Here is a 17,506-nt window from a genome sequence, read left to right on the forward strand (position 1 = left end):
TTAGCTGCCCTCGACTACGTGGTTAAGGAATTAACTTTTGGAGACATGGAGAAATAAATACTCATATTTTCTGGGGAAATATAGATAAACATTGGGTATTTTATAATCCTTGGAAATTGGGTGGATTGCAAAGTCAATCTAATAAGCTTTGCTGCAAAAACTTATTGAGTGTTGGTTTGTAAAAATCTTTGTGTGAACTGGGAAAGTCATGTTGCTGCGACAAAGCTTGGTGTGGGGGACCATGGATGTGTTGATGGATTGGCGATACTTTATTTGTGAAGTAATGGGAGTAAATTTTGACTACTTTTTATTAAAAACTCTTAAACTCTTAAATCTATAAATGCAAACGAGAGAGTAAATACTTGACCTATCTAAAATATAAAAGTTACATTTCGAATAATACAACGATGATTATCATATAAAGACAGTATTACCAAACGTTGGTTTTGGATTCAAATAAAAATACTAGAAAATCAAATTCCTACCAAATCAAAATATGAAAAATCGGTTTTAGTGCAAAATACGATTTAGGCTAAAAATGATGGCTTATTAAGTCAATATATCTTCATACTAAAATCCCATAAAATCAAGTTTTCTTATTTGATGTGTAGGAATAAAAGCCGCCAAAAATTATCTTGAGAAAATGATTATTCTGAAAAACCATTTTTCATACTTAATCAATTTTGCACCTCCGCTAAAAAATTTCTGAGTCCGCCACTGGATGTATATCCACATTATATTCAACTTCGGTTGTCCATATTTTGCCATTGTCTACTGGTCTTTTACATTTTATTTCATAATAGCTTTGCATTGGGAGCACACAAATCTTATATTCTTATGCAACTATATGCTTATTCTTTCAAATTTTATTACTTTCTCAGCTTTTTACTACAATTGTAGTGTTTAGGAGCTTTTGTTTTCAAGTTTATTACCTTTCTATTCAAGATTAAGTGGTACACAATCAAATAAAGTAATAAATCAAAAATTTAAAACACATCATAATGCCATTCGATATTAAACAAAACTCCGACGAAAATCAAAGAACTGAAGCAGAAAACTCAAAAATTAAAATTGTAAATCCAAGCGAACAGCATATACCTGTGTTAAACTAAATTCTAACGAAAATCACATGATTGAAACAAAAACTCAAAACTCAAAATAATAAATCCAAACAATCAACAGTCTCGCACTCAAACACAAAAAAATTGCATCGCACAACCATATTTATATGCAAAACGAAATTAACAACATTAAAAAGTGGACTCATATTGAATTCCATATGCTTTGATTTAATATCTGATGTGAAACAAAGAGATAGGGGAGATAGGGGAGAGAGAGAGAGAGAAATATGAAACAAAGAAATTAAAAAACGAAAAAAAAAGGGAAAAAAAAAAAGAGAAAGAGAGGAAGAAATAATCAGTGAGAAAGAAAAGAGGAAAAAAATAATAAATGAGATACATGAGAGAAGAGAAATGAAAGGAATTACAGAAAGGAAAGGAAGAAAGAATCAGCCAGAAAGAAGAGAAACCAGAAAGAAAGAGAGAGTGAGAAAATAGGGAGAAGAGAGAGAAATGAGAAACGTAAACAAAATTTGTGGGTATTGACTTGAGGCGCGGGATCATACCTCAAAAAGTAAAGAAAGAGTATGAAAAAAAAAAAAATAGGGCACCACACATAAAAAGTAGCCGTTTTGTTTGTCAGACCATATCAAAAAGGACTCCTTCTGTAGTACATCAGCTGTACCGGTACAGCCACTCATATGGGGGTGTTTTTAAAACAAGGGAAAACGGTTGTGTTGGTTAACAGGTAAAAGCAAGGGGAAAAATTGACGCGCCTCCTTCACGACACTCTTTCCCCTTCTTCTTCTTCCTAATACCTCACCTACCCTTCTCTCTAGTTCATTTTCTTTCTGTTTGGCTCAATTCTAACATAGTATCATGACTGATTTCTCTTATTCATATGCTTAAATCTTGAGAACCTCTTCTTAGAAATCCCAAATTTATTTGATTTCTTCTATTTCCCCAAATCTGATTCACCTTTGATTCATTAAACTTCAACTATTATTTATTATGGCTTGTACTAAATCTCTAGTTGCTGCCCTTCTACTAAATCCAAATGGAGCAGATGCACACAAAGTTGCAGTCATGAACTGATGAAAACTTCCTTCTCCTGCGAAATATGTGAAAAATGGAGAAGCTGGGATGGGTTTGATTGATTTTTGGGTTTAATTGATTTTTCATGTTTGGGTTTGATGGAGCTGTGTTTGATTCTTGATGTCTTGGTTTGATTGATTTTTGATGTTTGTGTTTCTTTTAGACGGGAAGAGAGAGAGAGAGAGAGAGAGAGAGAGAGAGAGAGAGAGAGAGAGAGAGAGAGGAGGGAGGGGGAGGGGGAGAGGTGTCGGGAAGGGAAGGAGGGATGGGTTAGCTATTTTTGCGTTTTTGCGTCATGGTACGTGCAATTGCATGGTCTTTTTACAATTATCCAATTATTATGAGTAATTACATGTAAGTTCATAGTATGTCTTGAAATTTTATATGCAATTATTTACAATGGATGTGCAATTGCACAACAATTCTAAGACATGCATTAACAACTGAAACATCGACAAAGGCGTAGTCTCTTTGAAATTCCTTCCACTATTTGGAAATTGCATGGTTGTCAATACAAATGCTAACGACACAAATTACGTTCAATTACACATTACTCATATCGCAATTGAATTTGTAACTTACATCCTAAAGTCGAATAAGTATAAGAAATCGCTATTACACTTCATAACTGAGACCCTAAAGCCTAATAAGCATATAATTTAAATTAATTAAAAAAACCCCTTAAATATCAACATACCATCCATAAGTATCACTAATAATCCTATCGCTCAAAATAAGTGACCGATTAATTGGTTCTCCATTTTTCTTGGCAAAAAAAACTGGTTCTCTTTTTTAATTGTTACATATACTATATACTCATTAAAATATTATATTTGACTAAAATAAATTAAAATATTATACAATAATGTATAGATACCCATAGAAAAGAATAATTAGACTATCTATATTATATTTAGACCAAAAAAATAAAATGGATATAACTAATGTAGGGTTTAACATTGCAATTGAGAGCCATACTGTAAATCTAAGCTATTTACTCGAGACCTGAATCCAATTTCTTCACCTCACAGAGGTAAGGCCAAGGATTAAAATATCAGCCATGCAAATAATATTGGGCCTTCAATTTACGGATATTTTGGGGGATATATTGTTATCGTCTTAGGTATCGAAAAAAGAAGAAGACAGATATAGGCATTGAAACACATAATTTTGGTATAAAACTTTCATAAATGTTATGTACATTATCAATGAATGTATTGAACAAATAAAACTCAAAATTTACTAATAATAAGATATACATATGATGAAATATAAGTGATATGTAATGCGTGTTAATGAAAAGTTTGAAAATAAAATGTTGATTAGAATGAATAAACTATGCATAAATCCATAGTTTGTTTTAACATTGGATTACAATTTAGATAAGTGTCCATCTACATAAATGAAGAGCTCCAATGAGGTTCAAACAATGAGGAACAACCATCTAGATTCATACAATAGTCATACCAAGTCACGTAACCAGTGCAGTTTGTAAGCCATGTTTGAACATGGTGCACATAGGTCTCTCTTGAGCTCCCTACTATCTTCCCATATATGAGATAGTTAAGATTAACCCAACTAGTAGGAAAGGGCGGCCTTGAAATAGTGCAAGTGGCGCCAATGCACAGGGCCCTTGATTTTTGAGGACCCCCTAAATTTTTTTATTTTACATAATTTATATTAATATTATAACAACTGTATATATACTCCAACGTGCAACAAATTGACACAAAAATTTATTTAGTGGAGTTGTTTTCTAGTGCATATCCCTTTGTACACGGCTTACGTGAAAAATTTTAAGAACAAAATTTTAAATAGTTTTAAAAAAGAAGCACGTGAAAAATATAAGGGGAAAGATCTAATTAAATTAACAATAGTATATATCACACCCATACGCTTTTTCTTTAAAAAATAATAATAATAATTTCTTCAACTCAAAACAAAACAAAACAACATAAAAAATAAAAAATCATGTCTTCTTCTTTCTCATGAACTCTTATTTTTTCTTCCCGAACATACCAACATTTAATTTTATCAAATGAACGCAACATACTTAACGAACGCAACCTTTGCGTTCGCGTGAAAAAATAGTGCGTTTGTTTGAAAAAAAAGTTAGTGGGGTCTATTTTCCTGAGGAACGGGCAACTTTACTCTACGAACGCACTCCTTGCGTTTGCATGAATAAATATCCTGTTTGTTTGAAAAAGTAAGTTTATTTGGCCCATTTTTCCGGGGAACGACTCAACGAGCGCAACTCCAACGTTCTCTTGAACAAATAGCCTATCTTTTGGTTGCAACTCGGTGCGTTATGTGAATGGGTCAAACGTTTAGGTGATCTCAATTGGTTTTTTGATTCAAATGCGAATGAGTTATGTGATTGTTATGATATTACGAATATGTTTTGAATCAAATGTTAGATTCTATATTGTCTAAGATCTTTCACACAAAACTAAAATATATAGAACTCATACCTCACGCCATCTTTCTAGAGTACATGGCCTCAGAACTCATTGAACGACAATAGCAAAGCAAGCAAGGCACAAACGGCTTAAGGATTCTCCTATCTCAGAAACTATTTCAGTTCTCTCCTTATGATGAGATTAGGGTTAGAGAATGTATCTGATGAGAGAAAGTTCTTAAGCTTATATAGGACTAGGTCAAATCGTCTTTACACCACCGAGGCTTGGCTTGACTACCACTCTAGGCCCATCAAGCAACAGTTCACACAAAAGAAAGAAATTAGGACCCCTTTAATTGGCTTCAAAACTTTCATTAATTCACAAGATTTTGAGCCACAAAGTACAACCTAATTTAAACTCTTATCAAACCTCAATAACCCAATGACTCATTAAATATGACCGCACCTAGTGCACCAATCCAAATATGAATATAACATCAAATGTTAATATGTTGGGTTATTTATTGTATTATGAATGTGGTATTGAATTAGATCATTGGTTTTGTAAAATGCACTCCCATCATTGATTTTATTTCCTCAATATAGAATAGGAAACAACGAAAGCTTTCTCTCATTCTTGATGTGTCTGCTTTTGATAGTATTCTCATAAGATAATGTAACTTAAAATGGATTAAGAAACTTGGTTGTCATTTTTTTCATATTCATATGAACGTGACAAAGTGGGGATGCATAAAGTTTCTTTAGATTTTCAATTACCTTACTTAAAAGTATGGTCTTCACAAGTGAAAACCAAGAATTAGATTGATCTCATACCCATTCATTCTCTTCTCAATTCTTGACTTCCTCTAAGTGAACATATCACATTCTTTGCAAGGGACTTGTAGCTCAAGTGATTAAGAGCAATTTCCTGCATCTGAGGTCCTGTGTTCGTATCCCACTTCCAGCAATATCATGTCACAATCCTCTTTAGGATCCTTCAATCATAATAAATATATCTTAATTAACGTTTTGCCCACTAATTTGCGCCAAATTGCGTGATACTTGGCCACTGATTTTAAGCTTTGCTACAATAGCAGAATCTTATTCACCAATATATATATATATATATATATATATATATATGTGTGTGTGTTTTGCTTGGTGGTGGTGACATGAAATGTTCAAAAAGAAAGAAAATGCTTGTGAGAAATTGGTTGAAGTCACAATTGGGGGGAGTTAGAAGAACTCAACTGATGTGATAAACTGGGGTATTGTTCAGAAATAACCAACATCAAAATCCCATTTCATTTTTCCTGTATACAATTGGATACAATACAGAGGCTACAAGTCCCAGAAACCTCTCTGTCTCTCAGGTTCAAAGAAAGAAACAAAGGGAATAGATTGATCAGAAAATTTTACATTCTGATACAATTTACAATGCACTACTGCTGCTCCTGCTCACAGCATCTTCTATAATTTAAAGGAAATATTTAATACATCTACCTATGGCCCTTGTATGTATAATTAATATATGGTCAAAAAAAAAAATTGCAAAGGACAGAAGCTTTCTCCAAGGGATGGAAGTTTGTGCACACAATATAATCTACATGGCTGAAGAAACAAGAAATTGGTTTCAAGAAGTCTCTTCAGCAAATACTTTATATATGAAATCACGAAAGCGCCTTGAATATTGTCTTGGATCAACAGCTGAGATCGAAGTTGGGTCATATTGGATGGATTTGTATGCATGCTCCAGCTTCTTGCTAATGTCATAGTCTTGAAGTATGTCTATGATCCCAAAGAACATTATCACTTCATAAAACTCCCCTGTTGGGTCACCCACAAGCTGAAACTCACAATCACTTTTTCTCTCTGTCTTTTCAACTCTTGCTGGCATATTCAGCCCCAGTTTAATACTAGCCCACCTGCAATAGCAATATATTTTCAAAACAAAATTTCCAGTTAAATTTATCATTTTCAGCCTCTAGCTTTGTTATAATCACATAAAAGATAAAACCAGATTACTTGGAATAACATGTTGAAATTACTTAAGCAGCAAGTAATGATTTAATTTGAGACAGATTTCACCTCGATGGGTCTAAAAGAAGCTGATCCATGTCTGCTCTTGAAAGCCGGGGGGTTCCATCGCTCTCATTTTCAGCTGTGAGAAAGAAAACATAGCAGCATCTTGTATGGTGAGCACATTGTTAATCCAAAGTGGAGAAGAAAAACAAAAGAGAGCACATAAAAATCAATAACCAGTAGGAGTGAGGGCTCCAGAAGGAATCAGATCCCCGGCAGCTGATGTATTTCTGAAATGAAGTCCAACCAGCAGACTATAATCCATTATTCTCTCCTGTTCAAGAAACTCACAATCTCTATCAATTTGCCTGCAAAACAAGGCCAACAACAGGAAAAAAAAAAGAAAAGAAAAGGAATTAATGTTTCATTGAGTTGACAAGAAAACAAAAGAATGGAAAGCAAAAGAAAAGAAGAGCAATTCACCTGCAAAAGTCTTGAAACCATGACTTCTGAAGCCGGAATATAAAGTTAAGATCAAGGTCTTTAAGGATAGTCATTTCATCAATCTCTGTCAAAGGCTTATCTGTTGTTCGACCAAGGGAAGACCCCTTCAAGTCAAAACGCCTATGAATCGTGTATTCAGAACAGAAAAGGTTCCCCATAATGATGAACCGCACCTGGATCATAAAATAATCATACAATTGAATGCTTAATCTATTTGTAGGATATATTAACATTAATGGCCATCTTTCTCCGAATGACAGACACATAAATTCAAACTAGTTACAGGTGGACAAATACCTTCTTTTGAATAGGTTGGCCAGTTAGTTTTACACAGTGCAGACCATAAAATTTAGTCACTAGAGTGTTCTCATATGCCCGAACATGGTTATAATAGGCCGAAAGCATCCTCATAAGCACCTAGTTCATCATGAAACACAAATTAGCCAAGTACTTAGTTAGAACCAATGTTGATTTGTAACAGAAAATATATGAGGGGAGTAGAAATAGAGCTCACTTTTACTTCTGCCTTCTTCATAGTTTTGATCATATAGCGGTCGTCATTGGTCAAGTAAAAGAAGCTGCCACTTTTACCAGGAGAAGAGAGTTCCCGAAGAGCATCATTGCCACAGATTGATAACATGTAGTCAGCTGCATCGACCTTGAACAACTTCCTAAGAGTCCTGAAGAGAACAAATTTCACATGGTAATCAGTAAGCTGTTAGAAAATGAACTAACAATGTGCATCAAGTGACGATCGAGTCCAATTTAACATATCCTGTTCTTTGTCTAAATGTTAAAGAAACAAGCAACAACAAGCTATGTGCATGCTCTTTATACAAGGGCAGACCTGAAGACTAAAGGGCAGTAATCCTTCCATTTAAATTCACAGGACTGGTGTGGTGGAGTATATTTGGAGCCTTCTGGAGGAAATCTTGTCCAATATTTTTCCCTGGGGTCGAAAGCCGAAGGCTTCAGGTCAAGGGATCCAGATGGACCTGGTCTTCCAACAGAATGCCTGTGCATGGAATTATTCCACATACATCAAATGACTGGCATAACACTACAGGAATCAAATCCATCACAGCGTCAAACAAATTACACTGCTGTAATGATCTTTGATTCATAAATAATAATATAAAAAGAAGGAAACAATACTACATATTTTTGTTGTGTGAAGATGGATATAATGATTGTATCATAGAAAAAGTTTAACCAAGATAATATGCGAAAGAAAATAAATAGGTGAAATGAAAAGTAAAAGGAAAAAGGAATAAAATCCCAGTTAATAGTTTATCAAAACCTGATTCCTAGCTGCAAATTGAGCATGAGTTCATAATTTTTGTGCCCCTTGCTGATTGTTTCCCCTTGTCTCCTAGCCGTCTTAGATACCTTCATTGCCAGTCCCCTTTGACTCCCATCTTCCACATGTAAACCCATCAAATCTTCAACCAATTCTTCCCCCACAGTAGAAGGCCTATGATCACCAGCATTACAAGGTGGATCATGATCACCACCATCCCACATTTGCAGCCTATCAAATGGTCTATCCAACCCTACACTTACCCTTCCGTCCACCGACATTCTTCTTGGCTTAACACTTTCACCCTTTGCTGATCTCCACACCGCAAGCTTCTTCTGCGATGGCAAAATCGAAACCTTCTCCCCGGGACATATTTTACAATCCTTCAAGTCAACATTGTATACATCTTGAGGGTTCCATTCAAGATTGGCATCTGGAGATGACTGGGATGGATAATAAGTCCCATTTTGCTCACTTGGATCCTTACTCCAATTCCCTACATAAAGACTCCCATCAGGCCATCTGAAAGTCCCATTCCCTTTAGGCACCGAATCTTCCCAATTTCCATCATACCTATTCCCATTACTCCAAATAAATGACCCCTTTCCACAAATCACTCCATTCTTCCATTCCCCAGTATAATTATCCCCATCCTTCCATTGATACCTCCCATGACCTTCTTGCAACCCGCGTCTCCATTCGCCTTCATACCAATCCCCATTTGAATAATGCTTAGTACCGTGTCCATGTTTCAAATTCATAACCCATTGTCCCTTGTAAGTGTCACCATTTGTCCCTGTGTATGTGCCATTTCCATCCATGTACCCACTTTTAAATTCGCCCTCATATGTTGCCCCGGAAGGCCAACTGAACCTGCCTTTCCCCATGGTTTTGCCTTTAAACCACTCTCCAACGTACATACACCCGTCGGTCCACAAGTACTTGCCTTGGCCATGAGGGAAATTTTCGCACCAAAAACCGGTGTAGTAGTCTCCATTGGGAAGAATCCTATCTGCATTATATATCATTTCTTCAGGGCCACAATCACTTTCGTCGCTGCTATGATCATGATCATCCTCGTCTGCATGGTCCACTGAAATTCCAAAAATGCTATTGGCACGCTTCCTTGCAGCCTGCGTTTTGCGCACCGTAGCCTCCCATGCCTTATACACACTGCTACTGCTTTCTTTGCTCATCGCTGCACCAACTCTTTATATTTTCACGTTTCCATATGCATATATACAATCTTTCTACAATGAAATTTTGCAAAATGAACAACAACCAAAATCAAATCATTCTTGTACAAGAGAAAACATGAATCAATGCCCAGATCATGAAGAAAATGAATCAAATCGACAATGCAGCAAGAACTAATGATGAAAAACAAGGAAATTTTGAATGTTTCATTCAAAGAATTTTTAATTTTTAATTTTTTTGTGATGATATTCTTTGTTTTTGTGAAGAAAGCGAAAAGAGCGATTGAAACAAAAGAGGTGCCTTTTCTTTCTGAACCAGATCAAGAAGTGTCTGTCTGAGTTTCAAAATCTTGACAAGTGGTGAACTTATTTCCCCTAAAACCAACACTAAAATCCGGCGGGGTTATCGCAAGGGAAGTAAGTAATTTGGGCAACATGGCTGCTAAAATGCATCTAAATGGTTATGTAGTTATGTTTGTTTGTCAACACAAAAATGCTTATGTTGTTATATATTTCTTTTTTCCTATCAGATTATGTTGTTTCCACAAAACCAAAATATCAGATTATGTTGTTGCCTCTAATTTTGTCGAAAATACATTAACATTACACACCTTTGGTTTTATTATTTTCCTTTTATATATGAAAAGAACAAAACAAAACAAAAAAAAGTTGATTTTGTTAGTGCTTGTTGGTTTGTGGTTGCATGCAACTTCTTTTCCTAAGTTTGTTGTTGCTTTGTGGTTCAGAGAGAGTCTCGTTCATTTCCTACAAGCTCTAAGAGCCATAACAAAATTGGAGACACTGGCAGGGTCAATGTGATGGTTTCCATTGTGGCATTCTCTCGGAGTTTTCCCTTGACAAATATCTGGGAAATTAAAGGGAAAGAGAAATCTAGTTTAGCATCTTAATGCTTTCAGTAATCATCGCTTTAATCCAACTTCATACAAATGTCCCCTTTTCTTGTTGCTCTAATGGCTGCCTACGTGGCCTTAGTGTGCAAGATACTGAATTGGATGGTTGTTAAGGAATTGGCGTAACATAAGATTTAAAAGTTAGATTAATTACGTAATGTTGTTTTGTGTTTGGTTTTGGTATCCCCAACTCGAATTTTCGGGTCCCAGATGCTAGGCACCTCGCGCCGAGGTCAATGGCGTCAAGGATTAGGGTGCTAGAGTTCTGGATCCACCTCGATCAACAGGGTCCCCGAACACAGGTCTCGGATTCAGGGTTAGTGGGTCGGAGTAGCTGGATTAAGTTATCCCAACATTATGGGTACCATTTTCAATGTTGCCTAAATTTACATGTCATTCACGTTAGTTGAAAGAAAACATGAACGTTTTCACCTTCATTTCGCCTAGGCAGAAGAACAAATATTGTGACAGAAATGTGGACTCAGGCCATGATAAAAAATCTTAAATTGCTTAAATTAATCTGACAATTTTTTTGGTCATTGTAATTTTAGAAACTTATATGGATAAATTCATTTATTTGGTGGTAGGATAAATTCGTTGAAATTAACATTTTCATTATTATTATTTTTTTGGAATAACTGAACAAATAATTAAGTAAATACAAGAAAGGGCATGTAGTTGCGCGAAAAACTCTAGAAATAAAACATTTACCTTTTTTTTTTTAAAGCAAGTGCAACACAAATTCTACTAGACGTGCAAATTAGGGATCATTTTCTCTTACTATAGAATGTTATTAAACTGCTAATTACAACCAAACATTTAGATGAGTCTACATTATGTTCTAAATGGCGATATAGTAATACAACTTATCCAATTATTTGACAAAAGACCATTTGCTAAATGTGAACCTATAAATAGTAGAGATGCACGCTACCCATTTTCATCCATCTATATTAGATCCAATGGTTGAGATGCTATACTCACGTTAAGTCCACCAAGCATCCTAAACCCTATGTACCTAATAAATATCTATTTAGTCGCTCAAGGCAAACCAAGCAACTCACATTTTTCTAGGATTGAAATTGATCATATGTGCTTAAAAGGCCAAATACAGAGACCTTTAGAGTCATATACTGAGGGAGGAAAGAAATGGAATAGGCAATTACCATAATGAAAAAATCTTAGTTTTCATCTGTACCCCAAGCATCATCTTTCAACTTTTGCCTCATGACTATGCGGCTTTTTCGATCATCTTCCTGTTTCTTCAAATCCACGGACCCAAAGGCTGTGGAAGGCAGTTTCAGTCCCATTCCATGCGCAATGAGCCTCTGGGCAGTTCTTACTGATGTCTGTGGCCTTTGCCGAGGTGGTTCCAGATCTAACAATGAATAATACAATGAAAGTATGAGTATATCATCTGGCAGCCATTACAGACAAATTTTCATTCATGTCATTTAGATTTTCACAATAGAAACTAAGCATAGAGGAGTACAAAGAACTTCAAACTGCTGAGGAAGGATATGATGACTTCAGGGGATGATGCTACCTAGTACTGTGGAAGGTCACTCAATTTAAACTTGGATCCCTAATTAGTAGCAAATTCAAAATAGAAGGATATATCTACCTACCTCGTCAATATAAAAAAACTAAAACTCTGTTTTTATCATCATTGCTATTCTTCCTCCTTCCTCCTCTCTCTTATTGTAGTTGCACCATTACTATGTAATAATGGGTACCAGAGCGATGGACATTTGAATTAATTTATTGCACACTTCATTTATGTCTATATTTTTTCTAATCTTTCTTTTCTTTTGGCAGTGGAAATATGCTCTTTGGTTCCAGTTATTCATGGATCCTCCACATTAGAATGCTAACCTAGACAGACCCCTTTCATAGTTAAAGAGTATTAGTCGAGCTTTAATGGGCAGTACCTAGAGGCTAGGGATGGAGATTATATTGAGATATTTTAATATTTCATTTTTGGAATTATATCATTTCTAGAACTTGCAAAATTTAATAGGGATTTCTACTACTTGTAGGGTATATTTTCCTATTATTATTAACGTTTCATTGGTGTCTCTATTTCCACATTGGATTTGTGCTGCCTATTATACAAATAAAACTTATTGAACCTAATGGACCAGACTTGAACAGTGAGTTGATATTACAAAGTGAAACCCTATCTTCCTCCCTATTGTTCTTTCTCCTAGTATCCTTCTCCTCCTCTTTGTCTCTTTCAAATTCTTCTATTTTCCTCAGTCCATACTGCCCTAGAGCACTTCGTCAACCTTTGTAGCCTTTTGAGTCTGTTTATGTACTGATGATCTCATTCATGCTCTAATTTTTAAAATTTCTTAGTTCACACAAGAAAGATTAGATGAAACTGGGTCTAAACTGTTGAAGGAGATTGTTTCTTAAACAGCAGACATTTCATTAGCAACCTCCTCTCTTATTAGCTACTTGTGAGCACCCACTGTTCAATTCTTGATTATCTACATGACTACAATACGTAGATGAAGTAAGGTACCCAAACTACTGCTCCTCATATTCTCACGCCTTGCAAAATTTCACAAAGCCATACTCCTCAGTCACAGCAAAAATATGTAACAATTTGGGTAAACCGTCTTGTACCACTCATGTGACCTAAAATGCACTAAGCCTTTCAGGTCATGTCAAGCAACCAAAGTGGAGGAAAAACTTATTTGCTTATTTTACCTTTGGGTGAAATTGATATTATAGGGTAAAATACTTCGACTAATTGTACAAAATTTTCAACACTAGTTCATAGAGATGGAGGAAGAACATATTTGAATCTCTCCTATTTAATTTCTGTATGACTAGGCAAACAGCATTTCCAGATGTGGAGAACCAACGCTATTGGGCTCTGTGGCTGTATGTTGCATGAGAATATTGAAGAGTACAAGGTAAAAAATACATGTTTCTTATTTTACCTTTGGGTGAAATTGAGCTCAAAAGGGTATCATTCTCATCAAGCACTTCCACTTTCATTGCACATCGAATGCAATTACGAGCTTCAAGTGCTGCATCAAATATTACAGATCGTCAATTGATTAAAATGATTATGAAGCGGAAACTCAAATCAACACAATGAATCACAATTACGATTAAATAGATCAGAAACTAAGGCTTGAAAGGCAGCTCTACTGCTAATCAATAAAAGGAACTCCCAGTCTACAGCAACCTACTAGGAACAAAATGACAAACATCTATTGCTCCATCCATAATCTTCATCCATGAAGCCATCATCTCGTTCTCAAAAAAGGTAAGAACAACAAAGCCAAAACAATGACAAACTGAGGAGTAATTAACTGGCGTCTTTTTTTCTTCCTAATTTTCTAACTTTATTTTAAACTTTTTAGTTTATTTTGATAGTTTCACCATTTTGGCCTTCTCCCCTTATATAGATATAGATACACTGCTAATTTTCTATATACTTACTTATAGTTATAATAATTATCTATATACTTACATCTCGGCTTGCAAGACATAGAATACTTCCCCTCAATGCCCCACTTTGAAAAATGATTCTAACAGTTTAGTAATTGCATTTTACAACTCTATATCACCCTGTAGCTCAAATTTCCAACAGTAAGGAACGTCTTGAGCATTTTTTGAAGGATTTTAGACCTGTGCCATGGTATATTTTACCACGTGCATGACTGACTGCAAGTGGTGTCAACAAATTCATAAATTATTTTTTTTATATTCAAAGAAAATAAAAATATTATATATTATATAAATATAATAAAAAATAATTTTTAATTTATTTTTGAAAAGGAAACAATTTTTTTTTGCAATAAACAATAAAATACAGAGATGGCCAAGGTGGAATCAAACCACACACACAGCCATGCCACTCAAATGGTAAACACTCTGCCTAAATCTAGGGGTTATAGGTTCTTACTTAGCCAAAAACAACAAAACAAAGTGATTGGTTGTCCATTAAGTACAATCTACAACTGTCTTTGGGCAGTCATGATATATCATCCTAATAGGGCATGAGCAGTCATGAATAACGACATGTCAAATGGCATGTAATTTGGAAAAAGTTATCTAAATTTAATTAATCTCATAAATTCCAAAATGAGTAGGTTTAAAAACTGAGTAAATATGTTACCAATTGATGGTGTTTGGAAAACTGCTAGTGCAACCGTATCATTGACCCAGCGAATAACAACTCCACGATCTCCAAAGTCCTGAAAAAGCTTCTCCAACTCTATTGTCGTGGTACTTGGTGGAAAGTCAGCCAGAACAAGAACATGTTGTGTACCAAATTTTGCTGAATTCACAACAACAAATCCTTACATCCCGTATACTGCCTGAGATAAAATTCAAACCTAAAGACTGGAAACATCTAGATGCTATTTGACAATGCTTAAAAATAAAAAATAGCAAGATCTTCTAACAAACTAATTTAATTGAGAAGTTATTTCATGTTCAGCCAATGTGCAGACTTTTGTATGGAATCACCATTTTCTTTTCTGGGTCAAAAGCATTAACAGTTTGAAAGCCAAGAAACATCCAAGTACGTTTTACCATATAGAGAATCTATATATGACTATACAAACCAAGCATATTGACAGCATCGAACTTCAAACATGGAAAAGATAAAACTTACAATTTCTTATTTTTGGATCTCCCTCTAAATTATGGCACACATCTTCATCCTCTCGCGTATCAATAATTAACTTATCAGGTATTTGATCACTGTAAAGTTCATCTTTCTTATATGAAAATGTTCCTCTTCCACGTCGCTTAGGGGTTTGACCTTTGGTATCTTCCAAAGAGAGTTTTGATACTTCAGGCAAGACTTGTGAGGAGAGTAATTCATCAGGTTCACGGTCTGCAATAGCTTCCCAATCTGTAGTTATAACAAGTATGTCATAATTATGCTATAATAACTTGGAAATAGGAGGAAGCAATATGCACCACAATCATAAGCAAAGCTAGCTACTGATATAAAACTGGCCTTCTTCTATTGACATGTCCGCCTGCAGCGGCAGCTGTGTCTCACCATCTCTTGTCAGATCAGTTGCTTCCCTTGAGAAATCACTCATGTCTCCTGCCATGAGAATGAATAAAATAATATTACTAAATCATCTAAGTGCAAATTTCACCATCTCCATTTATTGCTAACAATTGTACTCATGTGCACATTCGTTATGGTAGTGATAAGTTTTATAAACATGAGACAGAGGCTTAGTTTCTTTCACTAATAGTAGACCAAGTAACGCACATAACACAGAGTTCAGGATACAATAATTGAAAGCCCAAATGCAGCAATAAGCTTCATATCATCACTGATCTGGTAGAGTAATTGTATAAATGCAAATAATAATAATAATAATAATAATAATAATAATCATAGAACGTTGATTGGATGAAATCTTCCCTTCAAATATTTGGTGCATGATAAGTACGCATGAGTCTGTATATAATGTAATACAAAACCTTCAAATATCCTATGCATAAATCTCCTGAAAAGAATTCAATTCTTGCAATAAAGTTCAATAAGCAGAGCTCATTTAAGTATCCTTCATTTGCATCCATGTTTCATTACTGATGCATAATACATTGAAGATAACAGCTCTTATTCTATGCTTAATACAGATGACAGGCAGAAACCTACACACATATATTGTTTTGTGTGCAAAAGCTTATCCATCAACAGAAAATTGTCTTTGATTCCGCTTGATTCTTGATCAAAGCAATTGCATTCTTTACAATCACCAGCACAAAATGAAGAAATTTGAAGCGATTAATAGAAGCCAAACGTCATAACCCAAAGAAATCGAGATTTATTAACCAGTTGACATTTAGATAAAAGCTCTGTCATGGGCTACAGCCACCAGCACAAAATAGTTCTCTGTACTACGGATTTAAAGGAAAAATTTAAACAGCAATTAAGAAACGTAATCAGACAAATCAAAATTAATAACCATATCAGAAATAAAACCCAACACAAGTAAAATTGAACAAGAAAGTAACAGAAACCTAAAAGTAACTAAGAAGATTGAAGAGAATAATTAAAAGAAAATTCTATCTTTTTGCAGAGAAGGATGCTCACACAGACGAAAAAACACAAATGCAACCTACAAGAAATAGAAAATTAACATGCAGACTGATAAAACAAAAAAAATGAAACAAGAATCAATCAAAATTTCATAAATCACACCCCAAGAAAAATGAAAAAAAAAACCCACAATTTTTTAACCTGAGGGCGACCAGAAAGATCAACCCAAAAATGGGACTAAAATCAAATGAATGTAGTCTGAAATTCGAAGAGAAACTAAAAATTTGAGAAAATTGAAAACAATATTACCTGTGCAGATGGTTTCGCTTGAGACTGAATGACGGTGTTTAGGGTTTGAATGTATCACTGAAGAAGGGATTTGGGGAGTTTTGGTATGGTCGAAGAGAGAGAGAGAGAGAGAGAGAGAGACGCTGGAGAGGGAAAGGAAGATAGAAGTCGACGGTAGCGGAACGACAGAAAGAGCAGCTATAGAGAACGAGTAAGTTGCAGAGTTCCAGTGGTTTTCCGACCGCAATTATCAATTGGAAGTGCTTGTTAGAGACGCAACTATAGATACGCTTTAGGCATTGAAATTTTATGTGTGCTGTTAAGTGAATCTCAAAATGATGGGATTTCAAGTAATGGGATTAACAAAGTTATTTGTTTGGTTAATTATTGAGTTGGTGGGATTTCATTGGGTAATTTTTTTTTTTTAAATATGCTTTTTTTTTTTGTTTTTTTTTTTGGGCTGTTTAGCTAAAAAATCTGAACTGTACTCACTACTAAATAAATAATAAAAATCTGATAATTTGAAAAGATAAATAATACATAAGCGAAAAACCCTACTTTCAAATCCTAATCTTCAATTACCCCGTTTGGCAAGTTTTAAAATGGAATTTATGAAATGCCACGGGATTTTGGAAAGGAAATTGGAACCCCACAGTCTCTCTCTCTCTCTCTCTCTCTCTCTCTCTCTCTCTCTCTCCCC

At 35.0% G+C, this 17,506-nt stretch overlaps 2 protein-coding genes across 2 annotated transcripts; both read right to left on the reverse strand.

Moving 5' to 3' along the window:
- Positions 1 to 5,855: 5,855 nt before the first annotated feature.
- On the reverse strand, positions 5,856 to 9,861 carry LOC117634474 (phosphatidylinositol 4-phosphate 5-kinase 5-like). Its single transcript, XM_034368607.1, has 8 exons — positions 8,378 to 9,861; positions 7,925 to 8,092; positions 7,592 to 7,757; positions 7,375 to 7,494; positions 7,057 to 7,250; positions 6,811 to 6,941; positions 6,640 to 6,712; positions 5,856 to 6,476 (listed from the first exon to the last, which is right to left on the reverse strand). The coding sequence occupies exons 1-8, from the start codon at positions 9,571 to 9,573 to the stop codon at positions 6,185 to 6,187; spliced, it is 2,340 nt and encodes a 779-aa protein (XP_034224498.1). The 5' UTR covers positions 9,574 to 9,861; the 3' UTR covers positions 5,856 to 6,184.
- Positions 9,862 to 11,408: 1,547 nt separating this feature from the next.
- LOC117636141 (coiled-coil domain-containing protein R3HCC1L-like) lies at positions 11,409 to 17,141 on the reverse strand. Its single transcript, XM_034370621.1, has 6 exons — positions 16,828 to 17,141; positions 15,475 to 15,567; positions 15,124 to 15,366; positions 14,623 to 14,784; positions 13,436 to 13,525; positions 11,409 to 11,862 (listed from the first exon to the last, which is right to left on the reverse strand). Exons 2-6 carry the CDS (start codon positions 15,560 to 15,562, stop codon positions 11,666 to 11,668), a joined length of 780 nt encoding a protein of 259 aa, XP_034226512.1. The 5' UTR covers positions 15,563 to 15,567; positions 16,828 to 17,141; the 3' UTR covers positions 11,409 to 11,665.
- Between the last annotated feature and the right edge of the window lie 365 nt (positions 17,142 to 17,506).

Source organism: Prunus dulcis, chromosome 7, assembly GCF_902201215.1.
Source record: "Prunus dulcis chromosome 7, ALMONDv2, whole genome shotgun sequence".
NCBI classification, from domain to species: Eukaryota; Viridiplantae; Streptophyta; class Magnoliopsida; order Rosales; family Rosaceae; genus Prunus; species Prunus dulcis.

What these genes read in the sequence shown, in the direction of transcription:
- LOC117634474 (XM_034368607.1), bottom strand. Translation starts at nt 9,573, where the DNA reads ATGAGCAAAGAAAGCAGTAGCAGTGTGTATAAGGCATGGGAGGCTACG. An exon ending in AATTTGCAGCTAGGAATCAG is followed by an intron (nt 8,093 to 8,377) that starts GTTTTGATAAAC and finishes TTCCATGCACAG; the next exon opens with GCATTCTGTTGGAAGACCAG. An exon ending in TGGTTTCAAGACTTTTGCAG is followed by an intron (nt 6,942 to 7,056) that starts GTGAATTGCTCT and finishes CTTGTTTTGCAG; the next exon opens with GCAAATTGATAGAGATTGTG.
- LOC117636141 (XM_034370621.1), bottom strand. Translation starts at nt 15,562, where the DNA reads ATGAGTGATTTCTCAAGGGAAGCAACTGATCTGACAAGAGATGGTGAG. An exon ending in AGATCCAAAAATAAGAAATT is followed by an intron (nt 14,785 to 15,123) that starts GTAAGTTTTATC and finishes TTGTGAATTCAG; the next exon opens with CAAAATTTGGTACACAACAT. An exon ending in GAGCTCAATTTCACCCAAAG is followed by an intron (nt 11,863 to 13,435) that starts GTAAAATAAGAA and finishes ATTCATTGTTAG; the next exon opens with ATCTGGAACCACCTCGGCAA.